This window comes from Colossoma macropomum, unplaced genomic scaffold, assembly GCF_904425465.1.
Source record: "Colossoma macropomum unplaced genomic scaffold, Colossoma_macropomum, whole genome shotgun sequence".
NCBI lineage: Eukaryota > Metazoa > Chordata > Actinopteri > Characiformes > Serrasalmidae > Colossoma > Colossoma macropomum.
Genome location: NW_023494790.1, coordinates 29,899,696 through 29,922,359, shown reverse-complemented (window position 1 = coordinate 29,922,359; position 22,664 = coordinate 29,899,696). Strand labels below are relative to the sequence as shown.

The window sequence follows — 22,664 nt, the reverse complement described above, 5'->3', positions numbered from 1 at the left end:
CACCATGACAACAAATATCCTCCTCCTTGAATGAGCTTTTTTGTGTTCAAATCATTTGTTTGTAGGAGTCAGTTGCTTATCTTTCAACAAACTCGAATGGAAGAAAACATCAAGCCTTCTGTTTTACCATGTCTTTGATCAGAAGATTTGCTTTAGCTAAGTTTCAATACAGAGTGTACTGATATGAATGAGTGGAGCTAATCCTCTAGTGTCGCTGTCATCATTTGTATGTAACTTGTTATTGCTTAGCTGATACGCTTGCCGTGAATACCAGTGTTTCGTGCAGACATCAGTGCTCAGTTGTAACACTGACTTCTTATCATGGACGAATGGACATGACAGTAGGGCCCTGAATGGTCATGCATGATGTATAGGTCAGTCCCCTAGCATACAGCCAGGCAGTTATGCACACATTGCAATTTGCTCAAGGGGCTAATTTGCCCTATATCTTACCCCGTCTCCCAGACCATTCTATATATTGCTGACCTGATTGTGTCTGGTGCTGTTTTGACATCACTGAGATTGCTCTCAAAGAGAAGTCAGTGCTTTTTACAATATTTAACTTACAGTTCTATAATAGTAGCTTCATTACTCTATTCTAGACAGTATTAATGAAGATGTTAATGTGTGGGTCCTAACTATGTCAAAAATTCCCTGGTTTTGTAGGACAGTCATTGGATTCCAAGTGATTTTGGAGCATTTCTATTGGTCCATTCATTATGAAAATTTGACACAATTGACAGACAACTGAAGTGTTCAAGTGGTGTAAAAACTAAATTGACAAAAATGGAGATACAGTTTTTGTATGTGTGAAGAGTTTCATTCCAAAATGCTTTATATAATGAGTTTTTGAAAAGAATAGCTGACATATAATGCAAAAACCATTATTTCTCTATAAAGCGGATAATCATAAAATAGCATTAATATTTGTGTAAAGCCAACAACAATGTATGAAAAATGTCATGAATAAATAAAATATTGAGAGCTGTCTGTAATGCATTTTGCAGCGAAACTCTTCATATGCGCATGTGTATATGAATGTATGTGTATATAATGCAAGTGGGACATGTGTGACCCCCTGTTCAGATATTGTATAAAACAGTGTGTGTGTGTGTGTGTGTGTTTGTGTGTGTGTGTGTGTGCGAACAGCGAGGTAGTCGTGCAGTGCTGCGGTTGGCTGGAGGAATATGATAGGTGCAGCTTTGGCCAGGCTGGGCCCGGTGAAGCCTTTATCTCCCTGCCAGGCCACAGGCTCCGTTTCACTTTTCCCTCACTTTCCCTCACGCCCTCACCACAGCAGATATGCAGATTTCAGCCTTACAGCTGCAGATACACTGCAATTTCATACCCCTGTAAAACTCAAACAGGAAGTATAGGCGATCACAGCAGATGGCCTTGATAGCCAAATGCAGTTTTGCAGATGTTCAGATGCTGATAAAACCAAGATTTGCCCAGAAGATGTGTTGCTCAAGTTTCTCCCAGAAAGCTGGATGAATGCTCCATATAATTGCATGTAATGCTTTTGTTTCTGTCTATTAATAAATGGTTAATCAGAAGGATAAAACTTGTGTTGTCAACCATGTTTATTTATGAATATTAGACAATGTTTTGTAGCTAAGTTTCAAATCTCCCCTCTCTCTGTTTTTTATAGTTTGCAAAAGTTGCATCGTCCAACATTTTGAAGACAGCAATGAGTGTCCCAAGTGTGGTATCCAGGTCCATGAAACAAACCCCCTGGAAATGTTAAGGTAAGACTATTGCACTTATCACATATTAGTTAGAAAGAAGTGATTAAAGACTTTTCTTTTGAGTGTGATAAGATAATTAACCCCTTAAAATCTCACTCTTATTACATACTAAGACTTGTTATTCAGTACAGGGACTTCAGTGCAAACTAGGTGAACTATTCTTAGGTTATAGAAGTGTGTAATAAAACCTCTATAAGATAGATGTGTTGCTTTCTAAAAAGTATAATTAAAGGGCTCAGGTTTTCTCTCATCTGTATGTATCAAAAACAGTCATAATTCATTTTTCTTAACCATTTTCCAAACTCTCTTTGTCCCTTCGATTTAACTAGGCTGTTTTTGATACTGTGGTATTAAGACTGCAATACATGTAAATGAGCTCTGTTCTAATTGGCTGCCTTATATTGCTCTTTATTCAAAAAGCAGTCCTGCCTAAAGTGCTGTATGTAAGTTCAATGTGAATGAGTGGGGCTACACCATAGTCTGAATAGTCTGAATGGATATAATGTAAATGTAAAACAAGAGATTCTGAATGGGCTGTTTTTGGAAGCTTAGTTTCAATATAGCAATTTTATGGACTGGAGAGAAAAAAAACAAGGAAAACTTAGTTTCCCATGATATGAGTCTTTTATGAATATTAAAGAGTTTCCCACCTGAGAACTTTTGTCCATTGAATTATTACAAGAAATTCTAAATTTTAGCATAACACTCCACTCCAAAGCCAAGTGTATTTGATCGACTGGTTTGTTGTTGAGCTGTGATTGTATTTTCAACACTGTCTTATTATTCTGGGATGGCCCTTCACTTTTTATAATAATTAATTTAATATTTTTTACATAAATCTGAAATATTTTTCTTGTGCAAAATAGTAAAAACAAAACAATATATAGAAAAGCTCATGTCAATAAGGCTTTCTCACTGTAGCCCCATAGGCCCAGCAAAAATGATGCTAAATTCTGCAAAGATTTTTATTTGCCAGCTTTTTGTTCAGAGTTTCCATTCAACCTTAAATGGAGCAGCAGTTATATTCTAGCACCTGTACAGGCACTTGAATGTAAATGCTGCACCATTTAAGGTGAAACAGGATTTTTAAATAAGAAGACAACTTTAGCTTTGTTAAATGTATCTAGTCATTTGTCTCATACGTGCATCCCATATGCTTGCCCCTCTGACCATCAGACACTGCTGGAATTTGAAAAATATTACAGTCCTTCACATTATCAATACTAGCTGGTCCGTGGCTTTTTGCTCGCACTGGGCCGTAAGAAGATGGCCTGGTCTGGTGCAACTGACTAAGTCAGGCGGCACAATAGGAAAACACCCTGGTTGTCCATGTTAGGCTAATGCTAACCCCAAAAGACCGGTAATTCTTCTTTCTCTGCTGCCTTGAAAACGTGAACTGCTTCTTATGCAACAGACTAGACAGCAGGAAGTGATTGAGAGACTACTGTGCTTTCATTATCATTTAAAACATGACCGAAACATCCTTGGCTCAGCCTTTTGGTCAAACAGGCTAACGCTAGCTTGGTTTGCACTGCTTGTACATCACATTATCTGTGCTTAATTGAGGCATACTGGTGTAAAGGTTATGATCAAACTCATAAAGGATTTCAATTGGTATACAATATGAACTGGTTTACCGCCCACTAGTAATTAGCACTATGTGCATTATGGTGAAAATGGAGTGGATTAAGCTTCAGGCCAAAGTTTCAGTAACACTATTTACTCCTGCTTCACTCATAGGCACCTCTCAGGTCAGGAAAACAGTGAATTTGTGAACAGTTGGTGAAGATTTCCACTGGTTAACAGAGATCAGTGCTGAAGTTGAGTCCTGTGGCTGCAGTTGTATGGCACTGAGCGGGGCAGAGTGGGGGATGCAGTTAATTTGATCTTGGCAGGGATGTGTTCCAGCCAGCAGCTGGACTGCTGAGTGTAGCTCTGGTCTCAGCTGTGAACCCTCACCAACCCTGCCGCCCTGCTCTCACACACGCACAGGTGCTGCTTGCTCTGCCACCGGCCAGAGAGTAAACGAACGTACAGTGGCTGCAATAGCCGCAAAACCGCAACTTCTGTATTTAGGGTGAGCTCAGCAAAAGTGGGACATCATGTAAAGTGGGAAGAATAAGTTTCATGCTACTTTGGTCTTTGGGTCACTGGAGCCAATATACAGTCATATGCAAAAGTTTGAACACCCCTATTAAATTTATACATTTCTATGTGAAAATAAGTTAACACATCCTGTACAGGGAACACACTTAAACATGACATTTTTCTGTGTTAACATTTTGAAAACTAAAACATAGACTATAAAGTGTGTCATAACTTTAGCATTAACCACAGTTTATGTTTTATTTTTTCCAATATGTTAAATTGAGCAAACTGTATATGTGCGTTAACATGTGTAGGAGTGTGTGACAAAACGTAATTTGACCAGGGATGTCCAAACTTTTGCATACATCTGTATCTATCACAAATAATTATCCCAAGGGTGCTTATCATTTAGCATTTTTTAGGGGCCTGGAATCACTGATGTGGGCATGATTGTAATCTGAAATCATTCTGATTCCCCTAAACACTTGGCTAGTGCTCTGACAAATCAGAATACTTTTATGATACATAAGGAGGTATGAGAGAAGGAATCAAATAGAAGAATGTCCCAATTTTGCTGAACATGCTAGGTAAAGTGAGATCCAGTTTTCAAGCAAAGTTGGACACTTTCTAAAGCCATTTTTATATATTAGGATAATTTATCGCATATTTAAGAGCTAACGTCGTGTCCACTATGACATGTAAAACTTACTGAGGTGTTTAAACCAGGAAAATTAATAACAAGTCTAATTGTGTGTGTATACAGGTAATAATATTAGGCTACTAATGCTCAGCTCCTTTTTGGTGCTTCTGTGTGGCATGTGTAGAGAAGCCTGCAGGCGCTAAGTGTAGATCATCCTTTTTAGGTGTACAGGCTATGTATTACTAAGCTATCGTGTAGAATCATGTTGCGTATAGACGTAATTCAACATAACTAAGTGGCTCTTAAACCAGAAGAGGCAAAGAAAAGGAAGAGAGGACAGAGAGAGAGAAAAGGTAGGGACCAGAACTTTTTCAGGTTAGACCCAGTGATTTTATTGAGGTGGCAAACTAGTAAAAAAATTAAAAATAAAATAAAATAAATAAATAAATAAATAAAAACTTAAAGGGCAGTTAGTACCATTCATCTGTGCATATATTAGACCTAGGTTATTAAAATAAACTTATAATGATGCACTTTTTAGTTTACTTTATATAATTATGTTCATAATTTTCGCATGAATAAAATATTATGTAAACACCATTCCTCCCCAATATAGTCGAGGCCAGTTCCACCTGCTAGCTAGGTCTCCCCTTGGCTGGGAGGGTGAAGGCTTTCTCATGCTTCCTCCGAGACATTTGAAGCACCACCACATCTTTTCAAGCTGCTGCTAGCGCAGTATCACTGGACAGCTCAACATGCTTGAAGGAGCTTGTTAACCGCTAATTCTGTTACATTAGTTAACAGACCTTCACATTGGCTAGAATCGCACTGAGTGATGGGGAGGGCCATCATGCCTCTCTTGGACTCCAGGCCACGGATGGCTGTGGCACCACCAGGGATCGAACTTGCGATCTTCCATTGACAGGGACAATTAAGAAACAAGTAAGGAAGTAAAAGATAAAACTTTTTCAGTGTAATGTTTTTTATTAATGTGAAAATGATATATGGATCTAAATCAAGTCAAAATAATGACATCATTTTTCAGTGCACAGCATTATTACTCATTTTCATTATTTTCTTTTACCTATTATAGTTTTTGGGATAGGTTTACTATGAACTGACAGAGAAAGAATGCTGTTGATTTTTTCTGTTCAGATATTTTGAATTACTTTTTTCTCCTATTTTCTTCAGTTCTGTTTGAGGTGGGTGGGACTAAATTTGGTTCAGATCTGCCAAAGTACCAGTCAGAGTTAGCAATATGTCTGTCAGCTACTCACCATAGTGCCAGACAGAACTCCCAGCAAGTAAATGTTAGCAGTGCTTTTTTTTGAAGGTTTATTACACCATGTTTGTAGTGTAGGTAGACGCTGTTTCTTATTTGCGTAAGCCACCTGTTGCAGGATCCTACTATGAGCGATTAACTTAACTTCGACTTTAACTAGAGGAATAAAATGATATGTTAGCTTAGTATTATGTTAGCTACCCCCAACATGAAGACTTACAGTGTTTCCCCATAATTGCACATTACAGATGTGGAACACACAAGACATTTCTCCACAGTGTCCACAAATTGACCATGTCGACTCATAACAGGAGCTTGTGTGACCTCAGTTTCAAAAGTGCAGTCCTGCAGTCAGCTAGCTAGCTACAGGTTATGGATATAATATTAGTGCTGCTGAGTGTTTGAATACCAAATGTGATACGTCAGTGATCTAACTTTCATAAAATGAAAGTCTGAGTTCTCCAACATTATCTGTAACATGTAATTAAATCTCTAAAATAACCAATAGACAGGTTGTTTTGCATTTTGCACTTTTTACTCGCAACAGGTTCCTGCAGGGAGGGCTCTAGAGCTGTCCCTAGCATTGTTAGTGGTGTTGCGCTCACCTGCATCCTGGTTGTTTATGTTGCCAGGGAGATGCCACTATCAAGCATTATATGTTCTGACATGCCCACAGAGTTCTGAGCAGGCAGCAGTTTATGTCCTATTAAATTTTTATTATTTGTATTTCGCTGCTGCGGAAGAAAACCTTGTATCTCCATTTTTGTCATTTTTTTAGTTTTTGACATAGTTTGAAAATGCCTGTTGCCCTTTACATTGTATGTAAATTCCATGATGAATGGACCAAAAGAAATGGCCCAAAATGACTTTCAAGAAAGTCTGGTTTCATTGACTTGCATTAAAAGTAAAGTAGGTTTTTTCCTTCTCCTGTAAAGTTACCATTTTGAAGATATGAGGTTTTCTTCTGACAACAGCAATACATTTCTTGAATACATCACTGATAAAGCCTTTTTTCACAGCATGTCTTCACTATTAAAGCAACATTTTAAACAGATGAAACCATGTTGACAGGGGATTTAACCATTACATGTAACTAGGCCAAAGAAGTTACTAATTTATGCTTCCTTCACTATAGATTACTTGTTAGTCCAATCATAATGAGCCAGGCAGACAACACAGTGTGTGATAACGTTATGATAGAATAATCTTTGGCTAATTATACTTAACACTGGATTCACCTTGGCTAGAATCTATTGTATTAGGCTACACGCACTAGATGGTGTAGCTTAGTGCGTGATATTGCTGTTTTCATGAGGCAAACTGGGTTTCATTCCTTTCCCATGCAAGCACACAATGTGATGCCAATAACAGTCCTTGGGCAAGACTCCTATCGCTACATTTGCCTCTATAACATGATTCAATTTTAAGTTGCTCTGGATAAGAATATCTGCCACAAGCATAAATGTAAATGCACTCAGCTTTAAAAAGTAATTAGCTTGCATGACAAATGGTTGTAGTTAACTCATCTTACCACCGCATAGCCTAACTTATGTAACATAGCTCACAGAGCAGCACTGCTGAGGTTTGACACTGTGCTGTGGAGAGCAGAGTGTACTGGGCAAATCTTTCATCAGTGTAGTCACAGTTCAAAATTCTGTGATGATTTAATACTTTATTAACAAAATGAAAGCATTATTTACCAAATTTTAAACATATTTTCACTTTGGAACAACTGTCTTCCATTACGCTTTGTGTAAAATGTTGTTAGTTTTGGTCCCTGTGCCATGTCTAGTCTCTGCTGAATGTTGTTAAAATCTTCAGTGGAGCATGTAACAAAAATACTGTAAGACAGGGTGATTAAAAAAGATTCATCTGATTTCAAAATGTTTTATTTTACTTATAAATCATTACAGAACAATGCAGTAAATTGTAAATGGTTAAGTGAGATATGACCCTATGACTCTATGACCCCTTCTTTCAATTGGTATGTGATTGGTTCCTAGGTGCCTCACAGTTGTAACAATATGGCACTTTGAAATCTGATGAATCTTTTTGAATCACCCTGTGTATTGATGTCAAAATTTAATTTGGTGCTTTAAACTGTGATTTCCTCTGTAAAAATCCAGCGTTTGCAAAATAAACAATGATAACATTGAAGTTTTAAGCAGCATTCACTTTCTATTTGTTCCGCAGAGTAGCCTATCACAGCGAGTTATGCTGATTATTGAATGTGCTATCAGATTATACCTGACTGGTAAATGTCTTGATTGCAGATTTTCACTTAAAGCCTTTCACACAGGGTAGAAAAACATTTCACTGCTGACTGCTCCATTGATGATGACTAGCTGTCTCACTGTATTAAAGGCCCCATATCCTGCATTTTTCTTGTATTTTATTTTGCCCCCTGAGGTCCACTTATAAAATAGTCATAACTGATTTTTAAACAACCATTTTCCAACTTCTCCTTATTCCTTAAAAAATAACAGGCTATTTAGGACTGATATAAAATAAATAGACTTTGTTCTGATTGGCTGTCTGGTATTGTGCCATATTCGAAAAACACTCAGAGCTGCAACACTCCTTAGAATGGGTGGGGCTAAACTGCTGTTGGCTAAATAGGTGGATATATGTTAATGAGTTGCTTCTTGTGACAACAGAAAAAAATGATTTAAAACAGGCTGTTTTTGCAGTTTACTTTGCTTATAGGGGCTGTATAGACTGGAGAGTGAATGGTACATTTTGAAACTTTAACAAAGTGTACATATTACTTCAAACTCTTTTATTTTAAAAATAGTAAGGAGAATTCAGATTTTCATGATATGGGCCCCCTTTAACCCCTCAAATGGCCAGGACCCATCGGCAGGTCCAAAGTTTCATCACACACTTCCATAACCTAAGAATGACTCGGCTAGTTTGTGTTGTAGTCCATGTAGTTGCTGAATAATAGGTCTTAGTATGTAATAAGCCTGGGATTTTAAGGGTTAAATGTCTCAAAGCGAGACGGTGAGGCAGAATGTAAATGCGAGTAAGACTTTAGTAAAAGGTGGATGAGATTTTACTGAGTTGGAAATGTCTGGCACTAGTGACTACACATGTCTGTATTGGTGTGAACAAAAATGTAAAAAGAGATCAGTTGTAAATATCAGCTGTAATTTCAATATTGTTTTTGTCCCATATTTAATACATCAGCCTTGGATATACCATGCACCCAGAGCATTTTTGTGGCTCACCTACACTTGTTGGCTTGTCACAGTTACTGATCCCAAATATTTGAATGATCACAGTAATATTCCACAGTTGTTAACCTTCACAATCATACTTTACATGACAACAAAAGACTGTGTATTGGGTGTGTTTTCATTTGTTGGGATGAGGCAAATTTGTATAAATAAAAAAAGCAAAAACACATTTATTGAGACACATCATGGGTCTTACAAAAACAACAAAAGTTGAACTTCTGTCTTGGTGCTATAACATGTTTAGGGTGTTTTTTCACTGGACAAAGAACTGAAAGCTAAGCTTTCTATTGGTGGTCGGTCCATAAGGTTCCAGTTTTATAATTTTGGGCACCTGCTTAAGTTTGGTACCAACAGGACCTAATGGTATTCAAAGGTGTTGTCCTGGCTGAGTTATAGAAATTGCCAGTGGGCCCCGGCCATTTAAGGGGTTAACGAATTTTTTACTCTTCCAGGTAAAGATAAATCATCAAGTCATTAACATGTGCACCAGAATGTAATTTAGAATGGGCTGTTGATGGGTTGATTGCTATTTTTAGACAAATTACTTTCTTGAAAGCTCATTAAGGTGAGGTAAATTCTACAAATTCTGTGAGTGTATGAACAGTGCAGTATATCACTTTATGTCTGCCAATAACTTGCAAGGAAGCAAATTACCAAGCAAGAAAGTAGTAGTGGGCATTATCAAAATTCTTCCTCAGATATGAGTGTCGTCAGAACGGTTATACCAGTATGCCACAAATAAGCGCACCAACCCCTTATTTTAGTTACACTTCAAGTTAAAATGAAAGCGCAGCAGACCCTCTGTCACCTGCCGCTGCATCTGAAGTAGGCTTCAAGGCAGTGGACATAAATTAATTGCCGATTAATTGGGGTTAGCATTAGCCTAACATGGATAACGTCTGGCTGAGGAGCCGCCTGACCTGGCTAGCTGCGTCAGATGGTGTTGCGGTCTTCCAGCCTTGTTTGCCCAACAAGCCATAGACCAGCTGGTACTGATAGCAGTAATAACTGTAATATTTTCATAATTCCAGCAGCGCCTGATGGTCATAAGCATGAGTATATGGGATGTACGCATGAGACAAATGACTGAAGCTAAAGTTGGCCTCTTTTTTGAATTTCCCATCTCAGGTGCCTATACAAGTGCCAGAATGTATTTGCTGCTCCATTTAAGGTGGAACAGAAAATTCAAACAAAAAGCTGCCAAATAAAATGGCAACTTCAGCTTCAGAGATTTAGACATGATTCAACATTTAGCACAGTTCTTACCAGAAACCAATATAGATATGTTTGTTTTTACTACTTTACACAATAAAAATATTTCAGGTTTACTTTCGTCGTTAAAAATAGTTCATATTGTGTCGTCAGCGGAGAAGAGTAGGCTGGAACATTGCGCTTTAAAGGCAAATGCTCTTTTATTAAACAGGCAGCACCTGAAAATAGCAGGCAGGTCACTTCTGTAATCGCACAAACACGTGCACATCATAAAGCTAACAACAACTTATTTACAAAGAAAGTGTCTCCAACCACGAAGGCAGCGCTTCCCAAAAGCCTCCTCAGTGCAGCCGCTCTGCATGGCCACACCTCCTGCACTCCCATGGTAGTGCAAACCAGCAGCGGGACATTACAGTATCAAAAAGTGAAGGGACATTCTAGAATAGTAAACCACTGTTAATCTACAAAAATAGGTTTATTTAAAGAACTAAAAAGGACATACCATGATATATGCTGAAACTGTCAAATTTTAACTGCACTGTAATATAAATGTTTGCCTATAGCCCCCCCTATTACAAGGTGTCTAGTTTGCCTAATTAGATACTTTAGAGTAGCATAAAATTACCAAAAACACAGTTAATCGTAGTTATTGTGAAGCTGTTTCAGCTGTTTCAAACAGGTGGAAAATGAATTCGAACTAGAGCTATGTAAGGTCTGTTGATTCCCAGGGCAGCGGTGAGTAATGTTAGTTTATTTGAGCTTGAGCTGTGTTTGTCGTCAGTTGGAGCTACTAAGGCCCAGTCCCACCCCTTGCCCCTACCACTTAGTCCTCTGTTTTGAGCATTCTTGTCTAGGGTTAGGGTGTCCCAATTTTTGTCGAGATGGAGGGGTAGGGCAAAGTATTAGGGCTACATGGCCCTCCAAATGGAGATTTTTCAGAGGCACACTCCAAACGGAGTGTTGTCAGAAAAAAAGAAAAACCAGCAAGATGGCTGCGCGAGCGACCAAAGAAACCCACAAATGTGAGAATTTCCTCTGTTAAAAAATTACGATAACCACTGTATTGTCTTAATTTAATGTCATTTTAATGTATTATGGTCGTTTTCTTCATAACAAGCATAAAAAATCGCTAATAGCATGCTAATGTTTCGGTAGCTAGCTAACTTCCCGTTCCGCCTTAGATAGTCTAGCAGTGTTGACGCCTGAAGCGCCAGAATGTAACTGCTGCACCATTTAAGGTGGAACGGGAAAATTCGAACAAGAAGCTGGTGAATAGCTGACTTTAGCTTCGTACCACCAAAGAATTAGTGGTAGGCGATAATAAATAATTGTCTTAAACCCCCTCTTTGAAGGCATATGATGCCCTAAATGTAACTAAAGTGAGGTCGCTGAACTTCTCCCTTTTCTGCTATCACTGAAGACGGGCTGGGTGGCCTACAGAGCACTACTAGCAGCCTGTTAATGAAGCGAGTGTTTTTTTTTTGTTTTTTTGTTTTTTTTGAGGGTTGTCCCATTTCGTAGGGCAAGATTTCAACCACTACCCCTTGTAACTCAGTTCAAAGCGGTTAGGGTGACACTCGAAAACAAGGGGTAGGGGTAAAAAGAAGAAATGGGATTGGGCCTAAGTATCGACTGTGAGGGAGAATGAAAGCTAATCAGACAGTTTGGCCATCTGTAGACTTCTGTTTTAACACAAGACAATTAAATTGTTAAGTCATAATGATTTGTGTGGCAGTTAATCATCAGGTAAAATGTTATGATTGTGACAAGCTTATGTCTATGCAGCTCGAGTCACTTCTCTCTTCTTTTTGCTCCTTTCTTTATCTCTTTGTTTACAAAGGTTGGACAACACTTTAGAAGAAATCATATTCAAGCTTGTGCCTGGCCTTAGAGAAAGTAAGTGTATTGGTTGTACTTGAGTTTTTCTTGCTCAAATTGTGTTTTGGAAGTAAATGACAGCAATTTTCCGTGTCACTGATGAGGCAGTGTGCTGAGGTGTTTCCTCAGTTATGTACTCTTTTTCACTCTCTCTCTCTCTCTCCCTCTCTCTCTCACACACTTACTCACTTAATGTTCAGAGGAACAACAAAGGGAGATTGAATTTTGGAAAAGGAACAGGTCAAAAGAAAATGCCGATGGTAAGTATGCTTTTTCACTTGAAATTTCCCATTTCAGTGGAATCCAGATAACCCAGTAGCCATAAGTGTTTCTTTGGCTCAGAAGCAAAGCACTGTACAGTTGTTCTTTAAAACTAAAGCCCCTCACACAGTATCAGAAGATGCCATTGAGAGCATCCAGATGGAGCCGTATGTGGCGTATAAGCTACATGCCTGATGACTATCACATATGTACACAGACAGAAGGATTAGGCTGACTGAGAGCCTATTGTTGAGACACACAGCTGTGTAGGTGCAAGAGGGGGTGTTAAATTTGGAATATAAAGGTGACAGCAGACAGCTGCTGTCTGACAGCCCTCTCCAAGGAGCTCTGATTAGATCTCTCTTCATCTTAATGCACCGAGGTATGTGGGAGAAACACTCAATCAGTTCCAGATAACTAAACTATGGCTTATGTTCTCTGGTGACCCATTAACCTTTTAATACTGAGGCAAAAAAGCAGCTGTTTCTGCCTTTTAATCTACTCTTCTGCTTTAATAATGTGATTTCTCAACGCTGTTTTTGGATTTTTTACAAGATCATGACAGCAGCGACTTTCACAAACTAGCATTCTGAGCAAACAAACATATGAAAAGGGATATACTTCACACTTTAGCCACGTTCATGTTTTACTGATAAGGCCATTACACACCGAATGCAGCAACAGCAAATGACACAAAAACTGTGCATACCGAACGCAACACATTAGCAAGATTATCTCTGAATATTTGTATTGTTTAAAAGGTTTACATGCCCTGAAAAAGAAAAAAACAAAGGCAATGTGTTCTTCAAGCTATAAAATATTCTCTTCACAATAAAGACAAACACTGACATTTGGGAGGCTACATCCTATTTTAAAATAGCAGAGGTGTGGACTCGAGTCATATGACTTGGACTCCAGTCCGAGTCGAGTCATGAATTTGATGACTTTAGACTCGACTCAAGAAAGTCAAGAAGGACTTGGGACTCTACTATGACTTCAACACCGGTGACTCGGACTCTGACTCGGACTTGAGTGTCATGACTAACGGAACGTAACTGCTGCACCATTTAACATGGAACAGAAAATTCAAATAATCAGCTTCAGCTACGTACATTCACCATCATTTTGCTGTGTTTTCTGTAAACTTTGTTCAGTACGGTTGTCTAAATTCAAGTCAAACTAGCGGTTGTTTTTAGTTGGCTGAGCTAGTTTTAGTGTTGAGCTAGTTTTTATTTTAATCCTATGCGCCCAGTGTTCCCAAAAAAAATCAGCCATACACTGCTAACGTGCTGTCATTAAAAGGCTGTAGTACTGTTACCATTATTTAGTGTTATGGCCTTAAATTAGCTGAAAAATGCTGACTGACTTTAGTTTATCTTGGGACTTGACTTGGGACTTTAGTGTGATGACTTGAGACTTACTTGTTACTTGCAACTTGTTCCCACCTCTGACAAATAGCAATGGGAATGCAGACAGGTCCAGCCCCTCGTTCAAGAGATGAATTTTAAAATAAGCTTTATGGGATCAAACATAGTCTATGATGGCCGTCACCCAGTTTAAGCTGTTTTGGGAGATGTTAGCCTCACAAAACAAAGGATAAACTAATCCTTTAGACCAGGGTTGCACAACTCTGGTCCTGGAAGGCCGGTGTCCAGCACAGTTTGGTGATTTACCTGCTCAAACACACCTGATCACACTTATCTGTTAATTGCCAGGTTAAGTAGGTGTGTTTGAGCAGGGAAACCTCCAAACTGTGCTGGACACCGGCCCTCCAGGACCAGAGTTGTGCACCCCTGCTTTAGACGTTTGTCAGAAGGTACAATTTACTGCCGCAACTAATCTGTAATTGTGGTTGTTGCAATGGCATACGGTGATGGGCTGGTAACTCTAAAAGCATCAAATCCTCAATTCCGACATGAAGGGATTTAGGGTGGACTCTTGGCCAATGACTCTTGGCTTGATGGACATTTAGATGGATGTGTTAGTAATGCAGGAATAATAGTTACCAGCTTGCTGTGCATTACAGCTGTCTCCAGCTCATAACCATTAAAACTTGAAATCGTCTGACACAACTTGGTGTAATTACTAATTTTTCCCATATCACTGTGATCTTCAGCTGCTCAGAAAGTGGGCGAACTGTGGATGGTTTAATTTCTGCTGCATTCCTTTATCAATGGCTCTGCCACTGTCTTGGTGAAAATTACTCAACTACAGCAGAAGTTGAGAATTAGAGTCAACTCCAGAAAACTATCATAGAGCATTCAACAATTAGGGATCTTGTGGCTGCTTCTTTTATATAATGATTGAAAACAAAGTAACACAAAGAAATTAATTTTTCATGCTGATACATGTAGCTATTCCCCTGTTTGATGTGGTGATACAATGTGTAAGGTATTGTTAAGCATATTGTTGCTATCCAAAAAAATATATAAAACCATTTTTTTCAATTTTAATTTTTCGTTCAAGCACAACAGCTACCCTTTACATTGTGTGAAACGTTCATGATGAAGGGACTTCATTGTTTAGAATTAACTTCCTTTACATTAACTTACTTTAAAAATAAAGAATGTTTTTCCCTTCTCCTGTAAAGTCGCCACTTTGGAGATACGTTTTTTTAGGACAGTGATAATATGCTAATTCTTTATGATGTCAATATCTTGTTTTTCCCAAGCAAGTTTGGGAGACTAAGAAGTTAAACTCAATCAGACTTGACCTTTTTTACCTTATTAGTTCATGTCCCTGTTCATAAACACCTAAAAGAGTAGTTGCTGTTCCCATATGACTATGTATGTATTAACGTTTAATGTCCAAAGTTGTTAGAAAACACACAGACTCAATTCATCATATCATTTTAAAGACAAAATTCTTGTTTTTTTCATAATTGATTTTTGCCCTCCTCTAAAACACTTCACCTATTATCAAGTGAAACACTTAGATAGCTCAGAGACAGAGGTAATGTGTTTTATTCACAAATATGTCACAGTACAGAGAGTCCAGGAATATATTTATGCTTAGAAATGATCTTAGAGCGTCCAACAATAAAGGTTACTGTTTGTGCTTCTTTTGTGTAGTAAAAACACAATAAGAAAGTTATAATTTCACATACTGATAAAAATAATGCCCAAGTGTGACATGCATGCATTGCAACCACTCTGAGACAAAAATATGTGAGTCGTAGTAGATGTGGTGATATATTAAGATAACAAGCATATCATCACTGTTGGAACAGAACCTTGTATTTGAAAAGCTGATTTTCATCAGGTGGTCTTTATATTGTGTCAAAATTTCATGATGAATGGACCAATAGAAATCATCCAAAATTACCTAGAATAAGACCTTGTTCCATTAATTTCCATTAAAAATCAAGAAAGTTTTCCTTCTCCTGGTAAATTATTGTTTTGCAGATATAAGGATATGTATTATACTAATGCTATATGCTGTCCATAATCTTTGGTTTTACCAAGGCTGTAGTTTTTATGGATCTCATAATCATGTTCTAATGATGTCGGTCAGTAGTGATGAAATAAAGCTTTTGCACTGTTTCATTTGGAGAAAGAAAAATCTGATCAATGTTGCTTCATGTTCTGCCTCCAAAACTGCCTTGTGTGTTTGAAATGATCTGCCTCATGAGCTTGGCATTTAAATATTGTCTACACAGAAAAGTGGTTTGGCTTTATTGAACATTATACAGTTTTTCTGCCATCTTTTCGCTCCCTGAATTACCCAATCACATACCAGCCACACACACACAGTTTCCTGAAGGGTTGAATCTGCACAACAGCTCATAAGAGTGTGCAGCTGTAAGCAATTCTTAATGATCGCGTAATTACTTTCCTTCATTTCCCCCAAGTGCATCTTCCCGAATATCGTCCCTTTCATATCGTTATATGAAAGGAAGAATGGCACGACCGCTCTTTCGGGGCATATCTGTTCAGTTCAGCCGCATGATTGTGTGTCTTGTTTGCGGTTCTGAGCTGCTTGGTGTTGGCTATATTCACTTAGTGAAGGTAGAAACAATGTACCTCATGCATACTGCATGTCTGAGTTATTACATCCATGCATTCTTAATTACATACATAAAACATGAGCATGTTTCTCTCTCAGGATGCCTGTTTCCATGATCTTCTTCAGCTGTGTGTTCCTACATGTTCATGTAAATCAACAGTGATTATTGTGTGTTGTTTCAGATGATGGCCCCAAGTGTAAAAGGGCGAAGATGGAGGAGGAGATTGATGACCGAGGGGACGGAGACTACCACAGGAGTGACCCTCAGATAGCCATCTACCTGGACTGTCTGCGCAACAATGGTCAGATGGGAGAGAATATTGTTAAGGTTAGCCATTTTTGAGTGTATCTCTCTTGCCCCCATTGCATCTCCATCTCACTCACTGTCTCTCTTACTCTCTCTGTCTCTCTGTCTCTCTCTCTCTCAAAAAATTACTTACAAGTAAGGATGCACCTATATGGGAATTATGGGCTGATGCAGATATCCATTTTTGTACTGCTATACTTTTTATGTACTGGAAATACTAATGACGATACCTAAACATTACAGTACCTGTACCTACAGTCAGATCCATAAATATCTGGACATTGAAAAAATGACTTATTTTGGCTTATTTTGGCTACCGCCACATATTGAAATTAAAATGAACCCCTTAAAATCCCAAGCTTATAACATACTAAGGGTTCTTATTCTTATTATTAATAATACTTTGCCTGGTGTAGAGAACCCCCTTTACAACGGTTGGCCAGATAAACAACACCCTGTGGGAGGTAGGCATATCTGTGTCAAGTCAAAAATTGAGAGAAGACTTCACCAGAGTAAACACAGAGGGTTTTCCACAACGTGTAAACCATTGGTAAGCCTCAAAAACAAGAAGACCACATTAGAGTTTGCCAAAAACATCTACAAAAAAGCCTGTACAGTTCTGGAACAACATCTTATGAACAAATGAGACAAAGATCAACTTTTATCAGAATGATGGGACTAGAAGAGGAAGGGAAGGAACTGCTCACGACCCAAAGCATTCCACCTCATCTGTCAAGCATGGTGGATTTAGTTTTATGGTGAGGGCATGTATGGCTGCCAATGGAACTGGTATTTATTGATGATGTGGCTGCTGGCAAAAGCAGCAGGATGAGTTCTGAAGTGTATAGGGCTATATTATCTGCTCATATTCAGCCAAATGTTTAAAATCTTATTGAACGGCACTTCATAGAGCAGATGGACAATGACCCGAAGCATCATGTGAAAGCAACCCAAGACTTTTTTAAGGCAAATAAATGGAATATTTTGCAATGGCCAAGCCAATCACCTGACCTCATTCCAATCAAGCATGCATTTCGCTAACTGAAGGTAAAATGACTGGAGAAGAAGCAGGAGCTGAATACAGCTGCAGTAAAGCCCTCAGAGATGTCTGTGGGTTCCAGACTTCAGGCAGTCATTGACACTAAAGGATTTTCAGCCAAGCATTAAAAATGGCACTTTAACTTCTGATTATGCTAGTTTGCTTTTAATTACTTTGAAGCCTCTAAAAATTTGGGCAGCTGTGTATGAAAATGGTAGCTAATCCTATACTGTTCACACAGTTAGGATGTAAATGTCTTCAAATTAAAGTTGAAAGTCAGCACTTTGGGCTCATATTCATTATTTAATTTCAACTCCAATTTGCTGTGGTAGACAGCTAAAATAATAATAACTTTGCTGATGTCCAAATATTTATTGACCTGACTGTAAACATTTATAAAATGTAGAAGTTGGGACCTGGATTAGCATTACAGAGAAGTGTAATATTTATTTCAATTACAAATGCAGTAAAAAGAATAAAATGCAGTCATTTTAGCCCAGTAATGCAGATTCTGATATCATTGTACTTAAAAGCTGAAGATCAATTGCAATTGCCTTTTATATTGAGGTAACAAAGGGTTTATATGCTGACTCTACTCTATTTGATTTAATAAAATGTAAATATTAATAGAAATAAATTAAGTTCTTTGGAGCAGTGATATCGCAGAAGACAGTTCAGTACATCAAGTGCATCATAGTTTTTCAGGGGATATTTTAGAAAATATTTTAGAGTAATGATTAATGGCACATTCACTCAGAAATGTAGTGTGAAGTGAAAAATAAAAGTATCAAATTTGCAATACTTGTAAAAAGTGCTCAAGTGCCGTAACGAAGAGCAAGCTCCCCAATAGGCCAAACCCAGTTTGAGTGATTTTAGAGATGCTGGAATCCTGTCAAAAAGTACAGGTTGCTGGGATACGACTGATCCAAGGCTGCACTATGCAAATGAGCACTCCAGCCAATCACAATCATAATATCTAATAATAACTGTACACCAGATCACAGTCATGTTATATTGCAATTGAGCAATCAAACATAATCATGATATGGTATTTACAGTTATTAATATAATAGTCATATGATATTTTGCACAACTGCTGTATAACATAATGATGATGATATGACATTTTTTACAATCGCAATATAATACCATGGCCATGTTGTATTTTGCACAATTTGCACAATATAACATAATGGTTTGATGGTATTTTGTACAACCACATCATAATAAAATGATGATATGGTATTCTGCACAATGGCAATATAATAGACTGGTGATAAGGTACTTGCACAAACACAGTACAATATAATTGTAATATGGTATATTGCACCATTGTAAGATGCTATGTTATTTCACAATAATATACTGATGATATGGTATTTTGCACCATTATAATAAAATGATATAATATAATATAAGAGCATTTTGTTCACACTGTATGGCCCTATCATGCAGTCTGTTCCATCCACAGCAGGACATAATCTTCAGTTAGGAAAGTAACAGAAGCAAAGCTGATCTGTAGTCTTCATTAAAGCCTTGTAGATCAAATACATTAAAGCATTATTGATGTACTGCTCAGTTCCCTTCACCTCTGTGCTGCCCCCACTCTCTGTCTCCTCATTTACTGTTCATTCTCTCTCTCTGTCTCTCTCCTCGATCTTGCTCCTTCTTAATTTTCTCTAATTGAGTACCAAAAGCGTGACATGATCTGCTGATAAAGTGCTGCTTCTAGTGTTGAGCTTTTACCTCCCACTTCAAAGCCTGCTTACTTTTAATGGCACTTCTTACATGATCTGTCATATATGATCAGATGACGCTTGTAAAATTTCATGTAGCACCTTCATGTCTCACTAATTAAAGTGAGGTTTCCTTTTATTAGGCCAGTTGTGTAATGCACATTATTCAGGCTGACAGAAGCCATGTTTGATTACTCCTGTAATCAGGAAATTGTTTATAACCCTGCATCTTCATTACAGCTGTTAATTGGACAGCTCAACTCGAAATGATATAGTAACTGACCACATGGCTTTTCTTGAGTTGACTCAACTTGAGGACACATAAGTTCACCCAACTCAAACTTCTTAGTTGAGTCAAAAGTTCCCCACTAGCCAGGACTCTTTCCATCACACAATCCTGGTAAACATTTTTTCCTCTTGCTTACGCTCTTGTGGATGGCTATGGCATTGCTGGGGCTTAAACTCACAACCTCCTGTTGGAGTGACAGCTTAGTCTGTTGCACCACTCAGGAACATGTGAAGCAACCCAGATTTTGTGTTCACAAATGTTTAATACACTGGAGAAAATAGTTGTTGTTTTAACTTTGAAGAGTAGTATAGTGTCATGTGATGCTACTGTCTAATAATTCATCCCAACATCAGGAGATTGTGAGTTTGAGTCCCAGCAATACCACAGCTGTCCATATCCAGGGACTGTGTTATAGAAGCAGTGCCAGCTAGTAAAAAACACAAGTTTGATTTGTTTATCTAACTAGATGCAAACCTAGAAACAGTAGCTGGGAGATTTTTTGACTCAACTAAGAAGCTGGGTGAACTCAAAGTTGAGTCAACTTAAGCCATGTAATCAGTTACTGTGTAATTTTAGGTTGAGCAGACTTCTAATTTTTCACAGTATAACTTTACTGCCAGGAAGCCTAATGTCACGTCTGTATTCATTAGCCTCTCCACTGATGCATTTTCTTTATTGCTGTTGGAAGGGAGGGGGGTTTGGAGCTCAGTGCTGCTGTGTATTGTAGTGAGAGAATGTCTATGGACAAAAGCATAAGGTTACAAAAATCATGAATTCTGTGAAACAGATTAATACTCCATTACAGAATATAACATAACATGACAAATAACATATTAAATGGTATTTTTAAGCTGGAATGCCCCTTTAACCCCTTAAATGGCCAGGGCCCATCGGAGGGCATAAAGTTTTATTACACACTTTTATAACCTAAGAATAGCTCATCTAGTTTGCTTTGAAGTCCCTGTAATTACTGAATAATTGCTATTATTATTGTAAAAATAAATAGTATGTAATAAGCCTGGGATTTTCATGGATTAAGTGCATCTGTCCATAGCAGAATGTTTTGTTCAACTGTATTAACATTCCTGATTGAAAACAATAAGAGATAACTCATAACGCTTAGGCTTCTGTTGAGCTTAAAGAGAATTTGGAGCAGCTGTGACAATGTGTTCTGTATTTTATATCCTCTTCAGGGCTTAATGAAGAAATTTATTCGCTGCTCAACTCGCGTCACAGTCGGAACAATCAAGAAGTTCTTAAGTCTGAAGTTAAAGCTTCCCAGTTCTTATGAGGTAACACTTGTACTGTGTGTGTTGGAGTGTGTATGAATGAAAAATGCAAACTGTTGTTAGTACATGTCATTGTTCACAGAGTTGCCGGTTTATTAGGTATACCCTAACTATACTGTATGTCCAAAAGTTTGTAGACACCTGCTTGTTCCAGTGTATCTTATGAAATCAAGGGTATTAATGGAGAGTTCGTCCTCCCTTTAATGCAGTGACAGTCTCTACTACTCTGGGAGGGCTTTACACTAGATGTTGGAACATTGCTGTGAGGACTTGATTGCACTCAGCTACAACAGCATTAGTAAGGTCAGGTATTGCTGTTGGATTGAGCCATTGTTGGGATACTTTTGGACGTATAGTGTACCTACACTCTTCATTTTATCAGAAACATCTGTCATATAGGGGCACTTTGTAGGTTTACAGCTACTCACTGTGATTGATCTGTTCCTGCACAGTTTATTGGCTCCCTTCTACCCTTTCTGTCAATGGAAGTGGATCACCACTGACCAGGCATTATTTGGGTTGTGGTCTGTGGCTGTGACACAAATGGTAGTGGCATGATTTTTGTGCTGATACCTGTGTATCAGGCACAGCAGTGTTGCTTTGGTTGTCAAGCACTGTGTACGCTTACTTACACCTTGTAGGCACACATTTAGCATGTAAGGCTAATCTTTTTCCACACTGTTTGTGTTAGCCATCCTCTAGCCCTTTTTTCACAGGTCGGTTTCTGCACACAGCCCATTGTTGGCAGACTATTCTCAACCCAGCAATGACATTGAGGTGTATAAAAACCTCCACAGGGCTGCTGGGCCAGATCCACTTGTACCAGCAGCAGATGGGCTGCAGCCAGTAACTGTAAACCCACATAGTGCACATCTATACTTGGTGTTTTTGATAAAATGGCCACTAACTGTAGCTACAGGGTACCTAATAAACTAGCAAATCATATATGTCATGGCATGAATACTATATACAGTCATATGCAAAAGTTTTAACACCACCAGTCATATTACGTGTTTTGTACAGAGAACACACTTTTACATGGCATATTTCTGCAAATTTCACAGTTTCTGTTTATTTGCTGAGTCTAGCAACTTGGAAAAAGTAAAACATAAAATATTAATTTTTGCACAGGCCACATTTTATGTTTTATTTTAATTGTGCATTAAATTGTATAGAAGTGTGACCTCTATAGGGGAAGAGTTATCCTTTATTCACTTTGAAAATCAACAAATCCTGTAATTTAACTAGGGCGCCCAGACGTCTGCAAATGACTATCATTTTTGTAGAATGAATTTATCTTACTGCCAGACTCACAGTAGATCCTCACAGTGTGTCCCTCTATGCAGCTAGACGTTCTATGCAATGGAGAGATCATGGGGAAAGATCACACCATGGAATTCATCTACATGACGAGGTGGAGGCTTCGTGGTGAAAACGTAAGCTATGCTAACGTCTCTTCTTCTCACCTCATGCACTAAATCTGTAGCCTCTCACCTGTTCCACTGACATAAATAGAATGGAAAGACCATATTTTATCAGAGTCAGTGTTTGCTTCAACGCTAATTAACCTCTGATCATATGGTGGGTATCTATACACTGTTCTATAGAGGAATCTTCATCTCTCACGATGGAGTCACGTGATGTTTCTTAG

General features: G+C 38.2%; 1 protein-coding gene across 3 annotated transcripts in view; it reads left to right on the top strand.

Moving 5' to 3' along the window:
- pcgf5b (polycomb group ring finger 5b) overlaps positions 1-22,664 on the top strand; it is a 38,389-nt gene that overhangs the window by 4,144 nt on the left and 11,581 nt on the right. For 2 of the 3 annotated variants that reach the window (XM_036572999.1, XM_036573000.1), the window contains exons 3-8: positions 1,652-1,748; positions 12,050-12,105; positions 12,288-12,347; positions 16,536-16,681; positions 20,918-21,016; positions 22,360-22,449. In XM_036572999.1, the coding sequence (XP_036428892.1) occupies positions 1,652-1,748; positions 12,050-12,105; positions 12,288-12,347; positions 16,536-16,681; positions 20,918-21,016; positions 22,360-22,449 (548 nt within the window). The remainder of the gene's footprint in view (positions 1-1,651; positions 1,749-12,049; positions 12,106-12,287; positions 12,348-16,535; positions 16,682-20,917; positions 21,017-22,359; positions 22,450-22,664) is intronic. The other variant, XM_036573001.1, reaches the window with a different exon arrangement.